This window comes from Stegastes partitus, unplaced genomic scaffold (genome assembly GCF_000690725.1).
Source record: "Stegastes partitus isolate 25-593 unplaced genomic scaffold, Stegastes_partitus-1.0.2 Scaffold1360, whole genome shotgun sequence".
Lineage (NCBI taxonomy): Eukaryota > Metazoa > Chordata > Actinopteri > Pomacentridae > Stegastes > Stegastes partitus.
The window spans coordinates 42,905-64,348 of NW_007579091.1; the positions used below are offsets into that span (position 1 = coordinate 42,905).

At 43.4% G+C, this 21,444-nt stretch overlaps 2 protein-coding genes and 1 long non-coding RNA gene across 4 annotated transcripts in view; 1 reads left to right on the top strand and 2 right to left on the bottom strand.

Annotated features, from left to right (window-relative positions):
* The first annotated feature begins 4,410 nt into the window (after positions 1-4,410).
* On the top strand, positions 4,411-5,214 carry LOC103370022 (uncharacterized). The gene is made up of 2 exons (XR_520861.1): positions 4,411-4,831; positions 5,007-5,214. It is a non-coding gene; the product is annotated as an uncharacterized LOC103370022 (long non-coding RNA).
* A 3,632-nt stretch (positions 5,215-8,846) lies between these two features.
* LOC103370023 (C-type lectin domain family 6 member A-like) lies at positions 8,847-12,850 on the bottom strand. The gene is made up of 6 exons (XM_008298923.1): positions 12,328-12,850; positions 10,785-10,904; positions 10,572-10,712; positions 9,642-9,781; positions 9,466-9,572; positions 8,847-9,234 (listed from the first exon to the last, which is right to left on the bottom strand). The coding sequence occupies exons 1-6, from the start codon at positions 12,443-12,445 to the stop codon at positions 9,066-9,068; spliced, it is 795 nt and encodes a 264-aa protein (XP_008297145.1). The 5' UTR covers positions 12,446-12,850; the 3' UTR covers positions 8,847-9,065.
* A 5,810-nt stretch (positions 12,851-18,660) lies between these two features.
* Positions 18,661-21,444, bottom strand: part of LOC103370026 (uncharacterized) — a 5,307-nt gene continuing 2,523 nt past the window's right edge. For both annotated transcript variants that reach the window (XM_008298926.1, XM_008298925.1), the window contains exons 4-5: positions 20,366-20,978; positions 18,661-19,303 (exon numbers count right to left, since the gene is read on the bottom strand). In XM_008298926.1, coding sequence (XP_008297148.1) covers positions 19,080-19,303; positions 20,366-20,978 — 837 coding nt within the window. In that variant the 3' untranslated portion in view covers positions 18,661-19,079. The remainder of the gene's footprint in view (positions 19,304-20,365; positions 20,979-21,444) is intronic.

Sequence of the window (21,444 nt, forward strand, 5' to 3'; positions counted from 1 at the left end):
TAGGTGGATTAAATGTTCCACAGACCTCTGAGCGGTGGCGGCTGGTCCATACGGGGCTGGTCCATACGGGGCTGGTCCATACGGGGCTGGTCCATACGGGGCGTAGGGGCGCCGCCCCGCTACTAATGACCAGATGAAATGTAGCTCTCAAACACAACATTAAATTTGAATTATTTACAACAAAATAATAATAAAATTAATAATAACGTTCATATTCTTTTGCTACGTTAACTATTTTTATATTATTAACAGATTTAATAGTCGTTACTGCGTGTGCACTAGTTCTACACTTCCTGGATGCGGGGCGTGGCCACATGAGTGTGTATGTAGCTCAAAACGCTTTTCGTGATCATGTGACCTCGGCCCGGGCTCTGATTGGCAGCTGCAGACTTTCTCACGGGGCACAACTCGGACCCGCCCACTTTTGCTGTAAGCCAATTAATTTTGTCTTGACATTCTTACGGCTGGGCTGTCTGACGCCGCCACACCGCCTTCCCCCTCCTCCTCTACTAGGTCACAGCTACTGTCCTGGTGGCTGAAGGGATTGGTCGTGCTCACTGAGATGATGAGTGACTTCAACCAAAAAGTCACAGAGAAACTAGCCGAGCAGAGAGAGACAGTGTTTTGTTCAGATAGCTGCGGCCTTTATTTTGAGAGTGTGTGAACTGATGATCATGAAGCTGAATTAGTGTCGCTGTAACCGGCACAGGAAGCTGCTGTGTGGACCACAGTGGTGGAAAGTAGAGCGTTTATAATTTAGGTGTACCGCAGCATTTACGCTTCAAAATGAGGTGTTCTTGTGAAAAACTGAGCGTTTTCCCGCTCATAGAAAAGACCGCATGTAGAATCCATGTAACTGGGTTTAACCTCAGACAAGTGTGACATGAGAACGCCCAGTTTATCATGTTTAAAGTCATTCCTGGTCACACACCTGTCAGAGCAGCACAGCCACAACCAGCAGCTACCTCAGCCTGCTGTGTGGGGCGTTCAGGGACCATCAGTAAATCGTCTATCCATCAGAAAATGTTCAGCAAGTCCTATGTTTTGCCTTTGACCAGGTGGGAGGTGCAACAAAATGAGAACGTGGGTCGTACTGGTGCTACCAGTGAAAGAGTTCGTCTGGAGCCCTGAACAGTGTTTTTTTTTTCATTACTGATGTGTTTTGAGTTTGTACAGATCCTGTAAATACTGATGAAAGTTTGATGAATGGTTTTGAAACTTAGTTCTGGTCAGTCTTAATAATGTTTAATTATATTATGATTAGAACATCCTCCAAAGGTAGAACATTTGCATTCCTGTCAATAGTTGGGCCTGATGTTACTCATATTCTAATTTCTGATTTTAAATAAAAGGTCATTTGCAGACTGCGCCCCCCCCCACCAAACATGTTCACCAGCTGCCACTGGCTCCGAGTGAGTCTACCTGCAGACGTCAGGACCTAAATACATCAGCATAAAAAGCTGGTATTTGAGGCATATTTACCATCTGAACCAAAGGAGGATCTTTACTGCAGGAAGACGTGAACTTCTCTCTGATAGGAATCCGGGGGGACACAGAGCTTCTTGTTTTGCGGCGTTGACCGTTTACTGTAAATCATTTATCATGTTCAAACTTCCCTAATTCCAGCCTACCTGGGCAACCGTGATGTCTGTGGGAGTCATCAATCACTAGCTTGACGCCAACTGAGGAAGTTTCTATGGAGACACTGTTTGTGCATGAACAAGATACCCGGAGAAGTTATTGCTGTTGGTTAATATTTAACAGCTTTAACCTCATATTGGATGTTGAAAAGACTTTAAACTGGAAGTTATCCTGCATATACCTGTTTGTCTCATTTATTCTGTCAAATACATGTTTTTCTTAGTAAGAGCTGACACAAATCATTTTACAGGAATTTAAAGTCACTTATTCAGTCGTGTTGAAGGAGATTTCTGATTAATCTCACTCTGGCATGGTTCCCATCAATGTCTTTCTGTGGGTCATGCTAACTTTCCCTGCAGCTTTTCAAAGAAACCAGATTTCTACATGAATCATTTCAAACTTTTGTTTTACGGTCTGACTGAAGGGAAGCACAGAAGTCAGTCACCTGGAACGGCCTTGTTCAGCTTCCTGTAAACATCAGGCGTCTGTGGAGATCTGCTGGGAGCTCACAAGCTGTTTAGTGCGACTCCTCTGAGTGTTGTAGAGCAGAGTTAGTACGACTCGTAGAGACACAATAGAAACGCTTATGGGGAAAACAGCGGCTGAAATAAACCAGAATTCCCCTTTAGCTGGCCAAGCTACACCCTTCCCTGTTGCAGCAGCTCAAACAAATCGTTCATTGTTTTTTTCTCTCGTGTGGACTATCAGGAAGTTCTGTTCTCTTGTTGAAGCCCAGAAGCAGCACAGAACATTCAGAGAAAGTTCAGAACTTTACTGAGCGACTAACAAAGACTCCATTGTTCCTGCAGCTTCGTTACGCTGAGTTCTGGTCAGATTCAGGACTGAATTCAAACCGTTTTTCATACTTTTAAGGGGTTTGGACCCACGGTACCTGTCCAGTCGGCTCATCAGAACAAAGACCGGTGCTGCTCTGGCTGATGAACATGAAGTCTGACTGTTTTAAATCTGGTCTCAGGAGCATTTTACTGATGCTTCCTGTCTGATTTGTTCTGTTGAAGCTCTTTGTAATCGTGGTTTTGAAATGTGCTTCATTAATAAAGTTTTATTTAATTACAACTTAAACTTTAACTTAAACTTTGTGTGTTTGCAGATTCTGCGGTCACAAAGCCGGAAGTGCTGTACGCTGAAGTACAGATCTGTCCCGACAGACACAGTCAGGTTGGTTCTGCTTTATACAATGGGGTAATATTTTGTGGTGATCTTGGTTCTGTTACTGAGAAGCTCTGCAGAAGTGTTTGCTCATCTGTCCTCCCACAGTCATGTCATCATGTCTGCTGGGACTTTATGGCGCCACACCTCTTAGACAAATGTCCTGTTGTGGTTCACTGAACACTGTTTGTCTGCAAACAGCTTCTCGATGGTTATCAGTTATTCTAAAAACAGAAGAAGCTTCACTCATAACACAAGAAGGTTCAGAAACCAACAGTTCTGAGAAACGAGTCTCTGTGTTTGACGTCTGAGCCTCACGGTCGCTGGTTGGAGCAGCAGCAGTGGTTTTAGCAAAGTAACAGTAGAGAGAAGCTGATGTTGTCTAACGTGATGTGAAAATCCTCAACTGCTGCTCCACCCAATGTGCTGCAACAGGAATGTAATGGCAATTTTTCAGTGTCCTGTAATTGCCGTTGCTGCACAGGTAGAACAGAGTGAGCCGACGCAGATCAGAAACAGGATCTCCGGTCCTTATACATGCCGTTAGTGGATGTTTATTTGATGATACACATGCAATGAAAATACAGCGGTTTTCCTGCTGTGAATTTGGTATCTGTGCAGGCTTGATACTGGTCTGCTGCTGATCTGGTGAGATCTGTTGGCTCTCCCCCTACCTGTGCCCTCCTCTTCCTGTCACCTGTGCCCTCCTCTTCCTGTCACCTGTGCCCTCTACATATTGCCCCCCTGTGTCCAACTACCGCCACCATGTGTCCAAACAATCCACATCAAATTACCTGCTGACAACAAACATAAATGTGCTGCAACAGAAATGCTGCACATATTCTGGTTGTATTTTACAAATCCAGGGTGGAAAGGACCCAAAGTTGCATCAGTTCCTCCCTGTGGCTGGGTCCAGACACTCCCTGTTACTGGTTTGACTCCCACTGAAGTCATTCAGTCCACTGCTTACGTTCTGTGTTTTTGTTTCTGCAGGGAGGAAATTTACAGGATTCTTCAGGATCTGTTGATCGCTCCAATCTGACAACAGTTTATGACCGACTGGAGGTTCATCGCATGGCGCTGCCACAGTCCGATGCTAATATGTCATAACTTCACTGATACCAGAGATGAAGGAACACAGACTGATCATTATCAACCTGTACTATTTATAGTTAATCAGAAGTACCACGGTCCTGTACACATTTCATTATCTAGTATTTATTTCTTTCCTGTGATTGTATTCACTGCTTTGCCACTGAATCCTTTACTCAGGCTACTTCATGTTCAGCGTTACGTTGCTTCTCTTGTGAGAACATTTTTACTTTGCAGCCTTCGAGCTAATAAAGATGTTTTGTATGGAGACGTGTGGTTTACTTTCTGCAGTCCAGACATTCCTCTCTTCTTGACTAACACATTCTGTAGACGCTGCATCACAGCTGACTGGAAGTCCTTATATACAAATAGTTCACACAGTGTGCAGCTGTAGAACCTCCCTGGTCAGAAGATCTGACAGCTGCTCTGCATGGTGTCGTGTCTCAGATAATGTGAGCTCTCTGACAGGAGCTACAGCAACCTGCTCCCTCAACACAATGCAGCTCATTCAGATGAATTCAACCTGAAGTACGAATGGCTTCACCACAACATGAAACCAGCTGCTGAATACCATGTTAGTCCACCTGCCCCCAGAGCTGCTCTGATTGGTCAAGGTCTGGAGTCCACAGACCTCTGAAGGCGTTCTGTGGTTTCAGGCTCCAAGACCTTCACAGCAGAACCTTTAAGTTCTGGAAGTTTCTGTAATTCTGAGGCCGAGTCGACACCTTGAACTCTTGGTCATGTTCCTCTAACCACGACAGGAAGCGTCGTCCTGCTGAAGGAGTCCATCAGGGAACGAAGCTGCCATGAAGGTGGACGTGGTCTGCAGGAATGTTCAGGTGTCCACGTGAAGGCAGGACTCCAGGTTTCCCAGCAGAACATCATCCAGAACGTCACCTTCTTCCGTCCTGCTGCTTCTCTCCTCCAGGTAAACACACCTGGACATGAGTCTTTATGCAGCAGTTTGTTCCTTTTTTGCATCAAGTTGTGATGGAAAAGTTTCTTGTTCATGTAACTGAAGACACAAACTTCTTGCACAAGTCTTTTAATATTATCTCTACAGAATGAACAGAATTTAAAATCAGGGTCTCGTCTTTGTTCAGGTTTTTTACTGTGAGAGGCAAATACACATGTTGTGATTGGTGAGGATGTCGTCTGCACCCCCTGAAACCTGAATGATGAATATTTGCACCAAAATCAGTGAAGATCGGAGAACATATGGAGAATAACAAGTGAAGAACGCAGTTGTTTCAATCTCAGTGGCCTGATGTGCACATTTAAACTAAACCTGACTGAAATAAAGTCTTGCACGGATGAGTTTTGTGATTTTTCGGATTATTAATAGTCCTCCCGGTGTGACTTTGGTCAGTAGATGTGACTGTAAGAAAGTTCGTCGTTGTTTTCGAGGATCCTGAAAATAAAGTTCAAAAGGTTCGATGTAGGAGAAAGTGAGCAGCAGAAACTGGAAATGTCAGTTTCTGGAGTGACTCAAAAACCAAACAAAGAAGGTAAATGATCTAACTCCACCTCAGGCCAGGTGATGTTTTCAATGACTTCATTATATCCACATTTAGAACCAGCCTCCGTCTGCTCTTCCCTGTTAGGCGACATGAAGCGCTCTTTGTCGTCTCTGTTTCTTATCTGCAGGCGGTTTGTTTTATTATCTCTGGGCCTGCAGGTGTGAATGGTGCGTTCTGTGACCGTTCAACTCCAGAGAAAAGGAATAAAAACACTGCAGACAATAGTCGGCCTGTAACTGAGTCCTGAGCGCTGGTTGTTCTCACAGGGTTCCATTTAAACCGGTTCCTCCAGGTCCAGTTTATTCATAATGCACTAAAACTAGAACCACTGTCTTGTGGTTGCGTTTCTGTCAACCAGCCAAATTGTAGTTTACATCCATGTTTGTGCAGATTTAATATAATTAATTCATCATTTTGTCTTCTCAGACATTTGTGTGAAACGTCATCAGAATCAGCAAAGTTCTTCTTGTGTTGTTGTCATGAAGGTTTTGTTCAGTTTGTTTCCTGTTTGTTTGTTACAATACAACAACATCTTGATGGCCTCTGGAAATAAAACTTGGCCGAACGTCAACGACACACTAGAACATGAGAAACTGAAATGCCACGAAACAAACCTTTTCCCTACAATTAACTTTGTACACTGGTTCACACACTGCAAGAGTGAAAAGGTCAAATGCCACTTTGCCTTTTCATTTAAAAACACAGACAATACCCTCATGGTCACTAAAATACATTGGCCACACAATTGACTCCACTTCATACCGTGATGTTTTCACATACACGTGGTCATTAGTGTGCCACTCTCTGTTGTGGGTTCTGCCACAACTTGCACATAGCCTTCATCCACTACAAGTGAGCAGGTTGATGATGACTTCAAAAGGTCATCATTAAAATCTCCCATGATGACAGTCGTGTTACTTTGTGGAGCTAGCCAATCCAGTAACTTGCCAAGATGCTCTTTAAACAAAGACATGGGATAGGGTGGTGATCGATAAACGACCGTTACCAGAATGTTGTAACTTGCGTAGTTACAGATTACACATTCCAAATTGATCTGTGCCGCTGTGATGACACTACATGCCACATTGTCTGCACTGTAACATGTACACACCGGTAAAGTGTCGTTTAATCACATGTAAGCTGTGGAGCATGTAAGGACCCTGGGTCATATTATTGTCTTTTGACACCATGTTTGGACGGCATCCATTTCCCCAGAAGAGGTGGAGCTGTCCGATTGGCTGAGGTGGAGGAAGATGGAGCCGTGGGATTGGCCCAGCTGCTCTTTTTTTTTTAAGTTATTTTTTTGGCCTTTGTTTGATAGGTCAGTGAGAGAGAGACAGGAAAGTGGGGGAGGACGTGTGGGAAAGGGTCATGAGCGGGATTCGAACTCGTGACCTCCACGTCGGGACTGTAGCCCTACACATGGGACGCCAGCTCCACCAGGTGAGCTATAGCGGCGCCCAGGGAGCTGCTCTTTTTAAACAGAGGTTAGCCTCCTCTTCGTCCTCTTCTTCTCTCTCTGATGTCCAACAAAAGCCAGCCTGTTGTATGTAGCATGAGCAGGACCTTGTGTGTCACAGAGCAGTATCAGTGTTGTTGGGGTCTGGGTTTGTCTTATGTAGCGTTAGACGATCAGAACTGGAACATGGACCTGTACATAGAACCCATGTTTGAGCAGCTGCAGTGAGCGAGCATCCCTTTGGTTTCCTTGTTTCTTGTGTTGTTTTCTTGAACATTAGGGTAGAAACCTGTCTTTGGTTTGAGCACTGTTTTTTTTTTTTATTAGGTGAAGGAGTTTTGTTGGTTTAGGGCTCTGCTCCTTTGTGTTAAAAAAATACAACTGTGAACTCGCTGACACTCGTCTTGTTGGCCTTCTTGGGAGTGGGAGGCGTGAGAAGGGCCTCGTGCTGCGAGCAGGTTTCCTCAAGGCTTGGCCGCAATACGCAAATAAAGAAGAACACGAGTCTTTGTCCCAAACGTTACGGTCAGAGTGGAATGTAGCTGAACAAACCTTTTAATAACCCTTTAATAACATTCAGACTGGCAGCTTTGTGTAATCTCACAAACAGACAAACAGGCCGTAGAGGTTATTTAAACCTCCACACCACACCCAAGAATGCAAGAAATGTAAAATACTCTGAATGACAGCAAAGTACCAGAGAAACAGAAAACATGAAGCTACACCCAGAAATCAGCCTCCATCAGCTGAGTTAAACCTCTTAAAACTTTAACTATGGAGTTTAAACATGAGTTTCAACGGGCTGCAGCTGAGCAGCAGTCAGAAGGTGAGTTCTGCCCCCAGTGGTGCTGCTGGATCACTGCATCCATCCTCTGATGTTTCAGCTCCGTTCTGCTGCTTTGTCTCTGTTAGAGGCAAATATGACTCAGCATGATTTAAAGAGCTTTATTTGGACATTACAGCAGAGGTTTTTGATCTTCTTATTTCAGAAATCAAACAACACAGAGCTGCTCGGTGGTGCAGCAGTAAAGTAAAGAGATGTTGTCCAGCAAGCGGAGAACGTTGAGGATGTCCATCATGTTCCTGTGAGGTTAAAAGTGAACTTAGAGAGAACGTTTGAACTTTCAGAAGATGCTGTCAGATTATTTTACGTGATAACAAAGCTAACGTTCAAAAAATGCCTCAGAGGACAGAATGTGCTCTGGTCAAATCTTCCTGTAATTTCACATACAGTCGTGACTCGATGATCCGACACTAAATGTAAAACCTTCTTCTATGTCGGATAGCAAGGCTGTCAGATTGTCCAGACGGAGGTCCAGATACGAGGAGGGCTTGATGCTGGAAGGCTCATTAGTTGTTCATTATTGTTCATAGTTGTTATAATAACTAGTAGGGCTGGTCCCAGTAGAACTTTCTGCTCTCTGGATGTTCAGGCCCAGTTAATGATGAATATCAGAACATTCTGTGCGGTCGGGGGACACTTCCACCCCGGGGCAGCGCTCTGACGGGGTGGAAGTGTCCAGAACACACAGGCAGTACTTGGCTGCTGATGCTAGTTTAGTTAGCGCTCACACTTCTGTTTCCTCCATCGGTGGCGGCGGGGGAGTGGCAGATACGCTCCACCGTTACCATCCATGTTTACTTCCATAAACACTGAGCACGCTCGCTGCGTGTGACGTCGTCGTGTCCTCTTCTGCGCATGCGGGACACTTTTGGCTCGTATGAAGTTCACACAGCAGATCACATACAAGTCGCATTGAAGTGGAAACGTGAAGGAAGTCACAAAGAAATCCTCATTGAGCATCGAGTCCTGCAGTGTGAACGTAGCCAATCTGTGGGATTGTTCAGTCAGATAATACGCCGTCATCCTGATTGGTGACATTAAATGTCATGTCGGAGTCACAATACAAGGCTGTCGCTATGTTAAGGCTGTTTTTATGGGCTCTGTTGGTTTTTCCTACAAACCTGTCGGATAGCAGGTTTAGGATTGTTAAGGGTCGATGATCGAGTCACGACTGTACTAACAAAGATGGAACTCTTTGCCTGTAATGTTGTGAGGATGTTCTGGGGATGTTGCTGTTGAGAACTCGTTGTTTTTTGGGGACGTTTGATTTTGTTCTTCTGAAATTCACATCGCTATCATCACCGTGTTTCATAACTGATAATGTGAAACGTCTTTTCTCTCAAACATATTCTGCAGGTTTCTCACAAACCCACTGCAGGTTCTGAGAACACAGCTCACGGCTCCATGAAAGAAACGTTCCCCTAAAGTTTCCTTCCTCAAAGCTGTTAAAAGCTGCACATCTCTGAGTCCTGTAGCCGTGATACAATGACTGTCTGTTCCGCCAGAACCTGGAGAGAAAGTAAATATAAGTCCAAGGAGAAAACGAGAAAAGAAAATCATTAGGATGCATGTTCGACCATAATGAGTGTTTTTAAGGTTCAAAAAGGTGTTTTACCTCCGATGCAACGTTTGGATTCTCTCACACTGAGACAGAAATGACTTAGCAAACTGTTTTAGCTGCAGATTCATGACGTCGTGATCTGATTTAAATAATCTGCTGCTGATCCTGTAACACCTACGTGGTTGCAGGTGATCTTCCATCAGTCCACTCCCAGTTAAAACTGCCAAATGTCTGTTTTAAACCGATCCAGAACTTCAGACGATCTCCCAGTTTGTTCAGAAACACCTTCAGGAGGAAAAATCACATCATTGCTTCAGATTCAGACACGCTGGTTGTTTCTGCAGATAAACTCACCATTTCCTCCTGGCTGCGGATGACGACCAGCTCGGCTCCTTGGTTTGAACACTGCTGTCGGCTGGTGCTCCATGAGCTCTGAGTTGGAGACAAGAAGTAGCACCTGCAGCCGAACTTCTTCCATCCACCTGGACACGATCCTGAAGACACGCAGGAAGAAACATGTAGCTGCTGGAAAGTCCAAAACCAGTTCAAAACCACTACAAAACCAGTCTAACACCACTCCAAAACCAGTCCAATACCACTATAAAACCAGTCCAACACCACTACAAAACCAGTCCAACACCACTACAAAACCGAGTATACAAGTCTAGAGCCAGTCCAAACCCAAGTCCAAAATCAAATTCAAAAACAGGTTCCAAACCAGCATAACACCAGGTGTAAAAGCAAGTCCAGAACCAAATACAAAACCAATGTAAAACCAGTACAAAACCAGTCAGAATCAGTCCAAAGCAGGTCCAATATTTAGTCCAAATTCAAGTCCAAAACCAAGTTAAGAACCAGTCCTAAAACCTGCCCATGATCAAATCTAAAACCAGTCCAAGATCATGTCCAAAGACCAGTTCAAAACCAAACCCACTCTTATACCAGACCAAAACAAGTCCAAAATCAAGTCTAAACCAGAAACAAAACCAATCAGTCCAAACCCAGTCTAGATCAAGTTCAAAACTAGTCCAAGTGCAACATCAGTGTAAAACCAGTGCAACAACAGTCCTAAACTACTTTAAAACCAAGTCCAAATCTAAGTCTAGAACCATGTCAGAATCAGTCCAACACAGGTCCAGCATTAAGTCCAGCACCAGCCCAACACCATTTTAAATCCAGTCCAGAACTGGTCTTCATGTTGTGTGTTTCAAAGTGTGGGAAAACCTGTAAATCAAAACGGAACATTTCTGCTTAGTAGCGGGTCTTTGTGAGCCGGATCCTCACCGACGTTCTTCAGAACTCTGCTCAAACTGGTCTGTAGCTGGTCTCTCTCGTGGCTCAGGTTCTGGTACCGGACCAGCAGCTGGAGCCTCTCTGCCGTGTGATTGGCCAGATGAGTGGACAGGCGGCTGAAGTCTCTGCTGTCTGCCGGGACAGAACCACATCAGAACCAGAAAGCTCTCCTTCTGACCGGACCTTTCTCTCCATGATACTCACAAAGTGCGGCGACGGCAGCGACTGTAGCCGCCAGCAGGAGGCTGAGCAGCAGCAGAGCGACGGCGGCGGCTTTCAGAGGAACCCAACGTCCAGGTTCCTCCTCTGGGCCCGGTTTGGTTTCTGCAGGTCAACAAGGTTACCGTGAGACGACACGGGACGGCTTTTCTGAACACATCTGCTCTGGTTGTTGCAGGAATTCTACTATAAAGATGTGAACTGATGTTTGAGATGTCTGGAACCAAAGACGGTTGTTTAGAGCGATGTTATAAAAGGAACCTCCAGAGAACCATCAAACAACGATTCCTTCATTCACCAATAACGGTTCTTCAAATAACTCAATGAAAGTAGGTTCTTGTCTGAGTCGTTTTGGACAAATCTGGAGACAATCTGGACCAAAGTTTGTTATTCAGGATGAATTTTAGGTCATTTTGGACACATTTTAGCATCATGTCCACAAAAATATTCATATTCTTTAACACAAATCTGCACATTTTCTGTGTTTTATAAGTATATTTATAATAAAAGCAAACAGTGGTGTATCTATAGGGGAAATAATAACACATTTCTAATATTTAATGGTAAAGCTAGAGCATGAAAACTGCACATTTTAAATAGATAAAATAAACTTCTAGGAAAGGTGCTGGACTTGAGTTCAGGTGATGAGTCCTAGAAAAGTAAAACATGGACATTTTAAGACCCCTATTTTGTTCTGTACGTTATCATCACCTCACAGGTGCAGACGAGTGGTCACGTGTATTTAAAGGTCAAGGCTGAAAACGGCTTTTTGAGGTTTTACTTCCACGTGACGCGTCTCTTCTGAGGCTTCACAAAAGATTTCAGTTCATTTTTCTGCTTTGTTCTGTCGTTTTTACCCGTAAAGGGCATCAGTCAAACAATGAACACGATAACCTGAAGACTGAGCCATCGATGAATCACAATAAGTCATTTTTCAAACATCTGCTTGTACATATATTTTTTACGGCACTGTGTAAATTTGGTAACTTTTCAGGTTTAGTTTAATATTAAAAAACATCATTAACAAACACATTTTGATGTGATAACACAGATTCAGATAAAACTTGATTGATCCCTGATGGAAAAACCGCAGATATAAAGTAGTTAAATCATCTTTACCAGCTGCAAACACATGAATGCATCCATAATTATAATCCTGTCAAACATAAATCTGCATCTTTTATTACTTCATTCTGATACTTTTCTGCTTTTACTCAAGTAAACATACAAACGTATGAGTTTTACCATCTGTTCATTTTCATTTATCACAGAAGGACAAATAAATCTTCAACAAATAATCACGTTTGCTCAAAATTATACTTTTTTCTTCTTCTTCTTTTAATTCCAAAATGAAGAAGAACAGAATTCAGTCAGTCAGAGGAACGTCTTCTGACCACATGTTGGTTCATTTTGTGACAAGAAGCTATTTTCTGTCTTTTTGGTTTGTTTCAGGATCCGACTGACGGTTTCACAGCTCAGACTCACACCTTAACATCCAGTATATAATGTTCAGTAGTTACAGTCCTACCAGCCTTTACAGGGACGCCCAGCTCCTCCAGGTTGACATAAATCTGTTCTTCTGGCTCCATCGCAGCAGCTCCGGCCTTCAGTCGCTCTCCGTGTGCTCCATCTGAATGTCTGTCCATCTTATAGAGTCACAAAGCAGCACATGGAGGTTTCTGTTCCGTGTGGTCCGGCCGCTGTTCGTGCTGCTCATATTTTTTAGCTACTGTGGCACATGACTCACCTTTACCTGAATTTCACAGTAAATACGTCTAAACACAATTTAAAAATATCTTCTTTTGCTTCTTAATACACAAATACGTATAAAATCTGCACAGTTTTCCTGCAGTGAGGCATTCACAGGTCACTGTGAAGCCTCCACTTAATTACTAACATTAATAGGATTATTTGGACTGTAGGTTTTCAGAATTTTGTATGTTTGAATATATTACTCTGTCAGACTGGTGGACGCTTACTGTTCACACTATGATACATCCCATAATACTGATTGATGCTACCAGCTGGTTACAGAGGAAATGACCAGAAACCAGATCCAGTGTTCAGACTGAGACACCTGGATGGATGTAGAACTGATCTGGTGTCAGTTGTCATGTGTCTGTCTTGTGTTTCCGCACCGGTACTACCCCGTACAGGGCTACTGGTCCAGCTCTCCGTTACTAGGGCTAAGTTCTAACTGCCTACAGGCCCTTGACCTAATAGGATTCTATTGAACTGATTAAGCTGGTGTCGAGGAAACTCGCCTAGCTTCTGACTGCCTTAATCCAGACGCCTACCCCGCTTCTTCTAATAAGTGACCCCGCTAAGTAGCCTCAATAGCCAAATCACCCACCAGACACGCCTGTTAGTGGCAGCTTTCCTCTTAAGGGAACGAGCACTTGGTAAGTTGCTAGGATAGATTTAGAGGTTTGGAAATACTAACCCCAGGGATATGTTTAAATACTCTATTTTACTCTTGACTTAGAATAANGTCAATTTTGTCTTTAAATGCAGGATTATAAATTTATTGCAAATCTTTAGCATGGGCAAAGCATCAGCATTTTGATTGTTCACACATAATTAATCATTCATTTTGATAAAACTTAATTAATCTAACCATAATAATAAAAGTGATCTGTGCTCCTTAAAACTATAATTAATAACAAAAACTTCTTAATTTGTAAAGAGAGAGAGAGAGCCTAACAGCCTGGCCAGTACTGATCAACTCAGCTCCGTCCTATCCTGAGCTAAGAGAGACCCCCTACCAGCAGAGCAGCTACCCTGTACAAGGCACCGATGTGCAGGTGACGTCCTCCAGTCAGGGGGAGACGAGGAGTCGCAACTCCGATTTAGAACTGCAATCTGTTTGGATCTTTGTTTGGACGATGAGGCGAAGGTGTTTCTTCTGGCAGAACACAGAAAAGGGTTCTGCCGCTCCTCTTCAGTTGTGTTGCAGTCTTGTTGCGGCTTCTTCTTCGCGCACACAGTCAACTGAGAAATGTTCCAAGAACTCTAAGTGTTCCCGATCCGTCTCTCCATCTTCCGTGCAGGTTGACGTCCAGCTGAGCTTTCTGTCATCCCCGGGCGATCTCCGACAAATCTCTCTCTGTCAGTGTCTTTTATACTTTTTCTACGGCTCTCTCTCCCATAAACACAATGTTTGATTACTTAATAATACACACTCACTGATACACACTATTAGTACACATAAAATACACTCATACATTGTCACACACATAGACATAAGGTGTTGCACTCTTCAGTGCAACACACCAACTCCATTTATGGTGACCGGAACGAGCATAGTTTGGCAGGCACAGGAAGTCTAATAGCCTTCTGTTTATGAAAAGAGGATCCTCCGTTTATTAAAAAGAGGAACGTGGCTACTTTAGCATTGAGCTCAACTTGCTAACCTCCGGTGACTCAACAGCTCATCACGAGTTATCTTGCCTCACTCTGCTCTCAAGAACACTTTTCTCATACACACATCTGTCCCTGCCCTCGAGCTCTGGAAACTACCTAACTTTCCCTAACTCACACGAATGGATTTTTATCAACTTAACTTTAACACTACTGATTGTCTGGTTATAAAAGGTTCATTTAAGAATCATTACTTAAAACATTCAATTGTCACATTTGCAGTACAGCATATAATATTTCAAATCATTAAAGTCTTTTATATTGCTAACAGCAGAGCCAGAGTTCTTTGTTAGTGGCTGTGTCTGGGATCTCAAAACCTGACTCCACTTGACAGTCTGCTGCACTGATGAAGTTCTGAGGCTCAGAAATGGTCCAAAAATGAATAAATATAGTCAAAAACAACTCAAAATTAGTCCAAAAATGTCCATCAGATGTTGAAAAATTCTTTGAAATCTGCCCAATGACTCAAAAAAGTTCAAAACGACATAAAGTTCGTCCACAATGATGTTAAAAAGTCCATAATTGTGCAAAATCTGTCCAAAATGATGGAAAAATGTCCAAAATTACTCGATGCAGGTCCCTGATGATTAAGAATTTGTCTAAAATGACTTTAAATTAGCTAAAAATGCCTCAAAATCACAAACATGTCCAGAATGACTCAGAAATTCTGTCCTAAATCTGTCCAGTGTTGTGAAAAATGTCCACAATGATTGTAAGCTCGTCTGGAATGATTCAAAACGCTCAGATGTGTTCTTCCTCCTACATGTCATGTGTTTATCTGCTGCATTGATGAAGTTCTGAGGCTCAGAAATGATGGAAAAAGTCCATTAAAGTGATCAATCTGGACCCTCCTCTGTGGACTTGAAGGACCTGGACCTCTGGAACATTCACAGTCTGAAGGTAGAACTGTGGTCACAGCAAACACAAGACCCAGGGGCAAAAAAACACGACCCAGGGGCAGATAGAGTCTAAGCTGAACAGTTCAGATCAGAGTTTAAGGCGTTTAAGAAGTCTGACTGAGAGTTACAGAAAAAACCTGATGGCAGTGATTGGCTCACGGGGTTGTTCAACCAAATATTAGTTTATAGTTTAAATTTGTGTTTATTATTACGTTTGACAATTTCAACTTATTTCAGTGTTAGCTGTTGATTTCCTTCTTTAACTGGAGGGTGTGAATAAATATAAGGACGACTGTACACACACACACACACACACACACACACACACACACACACACCTCAGTGAGCAGTGCTGGAGAAACCACTTTACTTTCGTAGAAAAGACCTTTTGTTTTGAAGCATCCTTGCTTTGATCATGAAGGTTTTATTCACAAACAGAGACTGATGAATGTGTTGCTGAGGACAGTGTGGTGTAATGATGGCGAGGGGTGATTCTATGGGATGGAGAACAATCCAGGATTCTTGTTCTTATGCTTACAGTTTCTCCACATTTGGACAATATTCTCTCACTAGGCACAGATGATGCCGGGGTGCATAACAACTGCTTTACTAATTTAAACAAATGATGGTTCACATTTTCATGTTGCTGTCAGTAAGCCAGTGGGTCTTCTGTTCTTTCCAGCGGTGGATCAGTACCGCTGGATCTGCTGTGGCAAACCTCCCAAACCAGCATTTCTGAATGAATCACTGCTTCATTTCCTGCACTCCATTTTCCCAGTGCTGGTAACATCTGTGGACGCTTGGAGAAATGTTGGACATGTTGATCACAGATTTTCTCCATTTTTGTAAAATGCTCCAAAAAAGAACTTTTTTCCTTCTGTTCATGGTTTCCGTCATTCTAACTGTGTCACTGCACAGAACAGTAGCAGCAGCAGCAGGTGGCCTCACTGCTGAAGTCTTTCACTGGTTAACCGTCTAGAAATGGGTTTTGTTTGCAGTTTACAATCAGACAGTGTGTGGTCCCAGTACAGGGACCTGAAGGGTGGAAGAGTTCCTCCAGTGGAGCCACAGACTGATCAGAAACTCTGGCTGGTTACCTCTGAATACCTCTGGTTCCCTCCACTGCTTACTCTCTGTGTTTTTCCTTCTACAGAAACAGAACTTACTGGATTCATCAGGATCTGTTGATCGCTCCAATCTGATGACAGCTCATGACTGTTTGGGGGTTTATCGCCTGGTGCTGCCAGACTCTGATGGCAACGTCTGACAGCAAACAACAGACTTCCACCAGTGGGCTTCATTTGTGTTGCATCAGCTTTGGTTCTGGTTCAGTAACATCAGTGGCCTCGGCTCAGTCTGGACCTGCTGTTTCCAGACAACACCTTCTACCTGCCGTCTGTTTCAGCTGGTTCATCTCATGTTTCTGGTATTTATAGGAAAATCCAATTCAATTCTATTTGTGTAGTGCAGTTTACAGCACGTTATCACACAGCGCTTAACAAAGTCAGGTATGGAGCTTACAAATTTAAACAGAGATATCCAACAATCCAAAGTAGAGGAACAGGAAGTAAATGGACTTCCTGTTCCTCTGAGCAAGTGGTCACCTCCAACAGAACCAGGCTCAGGGAGGACGGCCATCTGCCTCGAGTGGGGGGGGGGATCACTGTTTTACAGGAGAGGAAACTGTCTTTCCAGGCTGGATGAGGTTCTTCTGACTTTGTAGAGCTCCACTGTCTTTCTAACCTTCTTAGTTTTGTGTTTATAGATGCACAGCTGCTGACTAGACCACGGAGCTGTTTTATGATAATTTATTGGCTTCTTTTTCAATGAGGCAACAGCATCAGTTGATGAAGGCAGTAAAGCTGCAGTTCTACCAACCAGATGATCCACCTGTGTGGGACTAAGACCAGAGGAGCTGCTCTCCGTTGTGTTGGCATTGAAGTAAACAATAATGAACCATTTCCTTAAATTTAATGCATTGTGTTTCTCACTCTGAGCTGCTTCCTGAAGGCTTCAGCTCAACAACAACACAGCGCCATCTGCTGTTGCGTTCCTTATAGAACCTCAGCAGCACCAGAGCCAAGAAGCTGCAGATAAAAACTCACCACCAACAGAAACGTGGCTTCTCGTGTTCCTTTATTCACATCAACACAGTTCACAGGTTTTCATGAGCGTTCATTCTGAACATTTGGCTAAAGCACACAATAAGACAAAGCTCACTGAAAGTCTACTTATCTTTGAATCTCTTGGTTTTTAAAATGTTTTACACAGTTGCTTTAAATCATTTGAATGCACCATGTGAATCTCTTTAAACTGCCTCTATGTATGAAATGAGCCTCTATCAACCAGACAGACTTTATTAAATCTAGTTTCTGTCCTTTTTAATCCTCGTCGGTGCGACTTTCTGCACATGGAGCTCGAACAAAAGGACAGACTTTGGATGTAAAAGTGAATCTAAGTTTATTTTTACCGGCTGTCTTGTAAATGTCTGTACAGTGGAAGATGTGTAAATGTTGCTTTTGACTTCTATACAGAACTTTATTAAATACTTCCTGGTTTTGCTGAGCAGGGTTTCGTCTTTCAGCTGAGTGTGACATAAAACTCAGAGCCATACTGTGATACGGGTACATTTCTAAAACTTTTGTGTCGTTTATCACGTTTCCAGCTTCTCACATGAATTCATGTTGCACGAAAACATTTTACATTCAAGTCCTGCGTGATTTTAAACACCAGCTTCCATCGACAAACATCAACTTTACAAAATGGAATAACACAAGTTTCTACATTTCATTTCAGTGTTTAAAAAAATAAAAAATAAAAACATGGTCGAGCTTTTTACAATCTTAAAATTAAAACTTCCGCCTCAACTCACCAGATTCTACAAGTTCACGCCTGATCGCCTCAGATTTGTTGGATTTGTTTTGTTTTCTGTGCACACGTATGTTATTGAGCAAAACACGTAAAAGTCTGCAGGGTTTGTAATATAAATGCACAGAGACGGTGGGGTCGTGTTGATTTGTGCATCGTTTTTTTTTCTTGCCAGTTTTTTTCATTGCATGTTCAAATAAGGGCCACACATGCAAAAAAAAATAACTTTAACATGTTTTTTTTCCTCACAAATTAAGCTTCTGAATGGCACCATATTATGTATTCATAAAGCTCCTATCGGTGCCAATCACAGGGGGAAAAATAAACAATTTATGGTTGGTGGAACATCAGAGGAGACAGAAACATGGACATGTTTGACCGCTTACAACCGGTTTGGTGCTGCACGGTGGATTGGTGGTTAGCACCGTCACCTCGCAGCTAGAAGGTCGCCGGTTGGCGTCCCGGTGAGGACACCCAGGATCTTCCTGCGTGGAGTCTCCATGTTCTCCCCGTGCAGCGTGGGTTCTCTCCGGGTTCTCCGGCTTCCTCCCACAGTCCAGAAACATGCTGAGGTTAATTGGTGATTCTAAATTGTCCGTAGGTGTGAATGTGAGTGTGCTTGGTTGTCTGTCTCTAAGTGTAGCCCTGTGATAGACTGGTTACCTGTCCAGGTGAACCTGCCTTCACCCTGAGTCAGCTAAGATAGGCTCAGGGTGGGTAGATGGATGGATGGATGGAAGCCAGGTTGAACCATTGAAGACCAGATGTTCAGATCAATGAGAAGATAAAATATCAGGACTCCAGCTGCTCTTAAAACGATGCAAAAACCAACACAACTCACCTTCTTTAAGAACATTTAACTGTAAAACTGATCCGCTCAGTCAGCATTCACCACGTTAAATAAAAACCAGTGAGACGGAGGATGGCCGGCGACGGTGGAGCGTCGGCGGATTGAATCACCTTCAAGATCTTTAGAAGATCATCATTTAAATACTTTCCAGTGTGGAAAACTGATGGAGAACTTCTGACAGTTTCATGTGTGTTTCAGAGGATCAGAAGTGCGACGTATGACCTGTGACACACATATGACGGTCTAGTACACGTAGTCCAGCATGACGTGCACCGGCGACCGACTCTGAACCCTCCACGGCATCATGCTGAGGCCGTTCTTCATCCAGTCGGCCTCCCAGCAGATCCTCCGCCACCAGCCGAAGCACCTGAACGCCAGGTACAGAGCCCCGACTCCCAGGAGCATCCTGAGCAGGCCCAGGCCTCCTCCTCCTCCTCCTCCTCCTCGTTTCTTCTTCTCAGGTTCTTCTGCAGAGTGGAGACAGAAGTTGATGATCAAGCAGAGTCAAACTCCGGCTTTAACAGAACTGCTCTCATCAGCGTGTACTTTATCTTTACTTTTACAACTGACAAACTAAATTGTTCTTACTTCACACCTGGACTTTTGTTGTCTTTTAACTCTTTATTCTAATGATTTGATTGTCTTCCTTCTATCTCATAAACACACCTGGATCATTTCAGGTGTTTCAGATTGCGTGTTAAAGGACCTGCAGCCTGAACAAACGTGACACAAGGTGAACATCACAAACAAATGGGGAATATTCTCAGCTGTGATGTGACCAGTAATTTAAATTTGACCCTCACGTCCTTCAGTTTAGCAAACTAGTGGATCAGAATCTGAAAGTTTCATCTGATAAATCTGCTCAGCTGCAGGAAACTCTTCATGTTTGTTTAGAGTTTGTGATGAATTTGTGTAGTTGTTGCTCTCAGATCAAACATTAAATCACCGAAAACTACTGAAAACAAACTAATTGGAGCAGCTACATTTTAAAATTTGTCAACTTGAAAGCTTAACTAATGTGGAAATATGAGTCATCTTTAGGAGTAATCATGACTGGTGTCCCTGCTCCCATCGCCAAGTAAATAAAAATACTTGTGACTGTAGAGGAACACCTGACATGTGCAGCTTGTTGCTTTAATTTCACAAGAAGTTGTCAAAACTCGTTATTTTTGGGGGGTTTCAGTTTCTTGGATCTCTGGTGGTTGTTTAGTTTTGTTTTTTGCACTTCTGAAACCAAATGTAACCAGAGTCTCAGAGGTTTAAATCATCCTGAACGAGGTGGAGCTGAGTGTGAACTGGTTTGCAGAACTAAAACCTTTAAAAGTCCATCGCTGACTTGTGACCATCTGAAGGTTATCTGGTTTTCTTTCAGCTCTACGAGCCTCATTCAGGGTCAGAAATCTGCATAAACGGACCTAAAACTCTCAGCACGGCCAGACATCAGAGAAAAAACGACACCTGGATGAAGTGACGCTTTAACATCTGATTAAACCAGTGTGAGGCGGCCCGACAGCGGACCGGACCTTTACCTCGGTATCGCTGCTCCCAGCTGGGTTCCCAGCTGGGCTCCCAGTTGGGCTCCCAGTCGCTCCTCCTCACTCCTCGGGGCTTCTTTTTGGTTTTGGGCTTCTTGGGCTTCACCTGGCCGCACCGGGCCACGGCCGTGCTGCTGCTGCTCGGTGTCGTGACGAAGGTCCACTGCTGGTCGAAGCTGAACGGCTCCATGAAGCGGTCCAAGTCTCCTGTGAAGAACCGGTCTCTGCTGAGCGCCTGCATCATGTCGAACACCTCCTGAACCGACGGCTCCAGGCCAGGCTGCGTCTCCTGCATGTCGTCATAGTAACCGGTGTGGGCGAGGAGGGAGGAGACGTCCAGCTGCTGGTTTTGCAGGACCCGGATCAGACTGCAGCTGATCTCGAAGGTCCGGTCGGCTCTGAACCTCCCGAAGGCGTTGTCGTCGTGCTCGGTGACGTAAACCGCCTCCACCACCCGGCTCCTCGCCTGGTAGCTGATGATGATGCGGTCGCTGTTGTGGTCGCCGTAGTTACCGTCCAGCCCATAATTCTCCCTGACATACACAGGAAGGTCTGCGGACGCCGGGTAGGTTTCGGTGTTCAGGTTCCCCACCTCGAAGTAGGAAACCTGTAGACAAAGATAAGATAAAGACAGATCAGAAGAACTCAGCAACACGTCGTTTCTTCAACAGCTGACTGTTGTCTTACAGATTCTCCTGTTTGTTCAGTTACACACAATAACTGACAAAAGTCAAGTTTTATAGTTAATTTACATGAAAACATCCATAAAACACAAACAAAAACAGCAAAAACCAGAACTAATGTCAACATCAAACATCTCTACAAATAGTAATTTGGTCGTTTTTTTATTATTTTCTGTATTTAAATCAGTTCAGTCATTGTTATTGTTCAGAGGTTTGTTGTCATTTATAATTAAATGACGTAGATTAAATATCTAAACATGGTAGTATGAGATTTGGTCATTTATAACATTTAAATGCAAACTTACAATTAAACATTTTTCATTTTACTGTATTTAAATCAGTTAAAAAAATGTAGATATTTACAGTCATTCATAATAAAGTTATGTATAT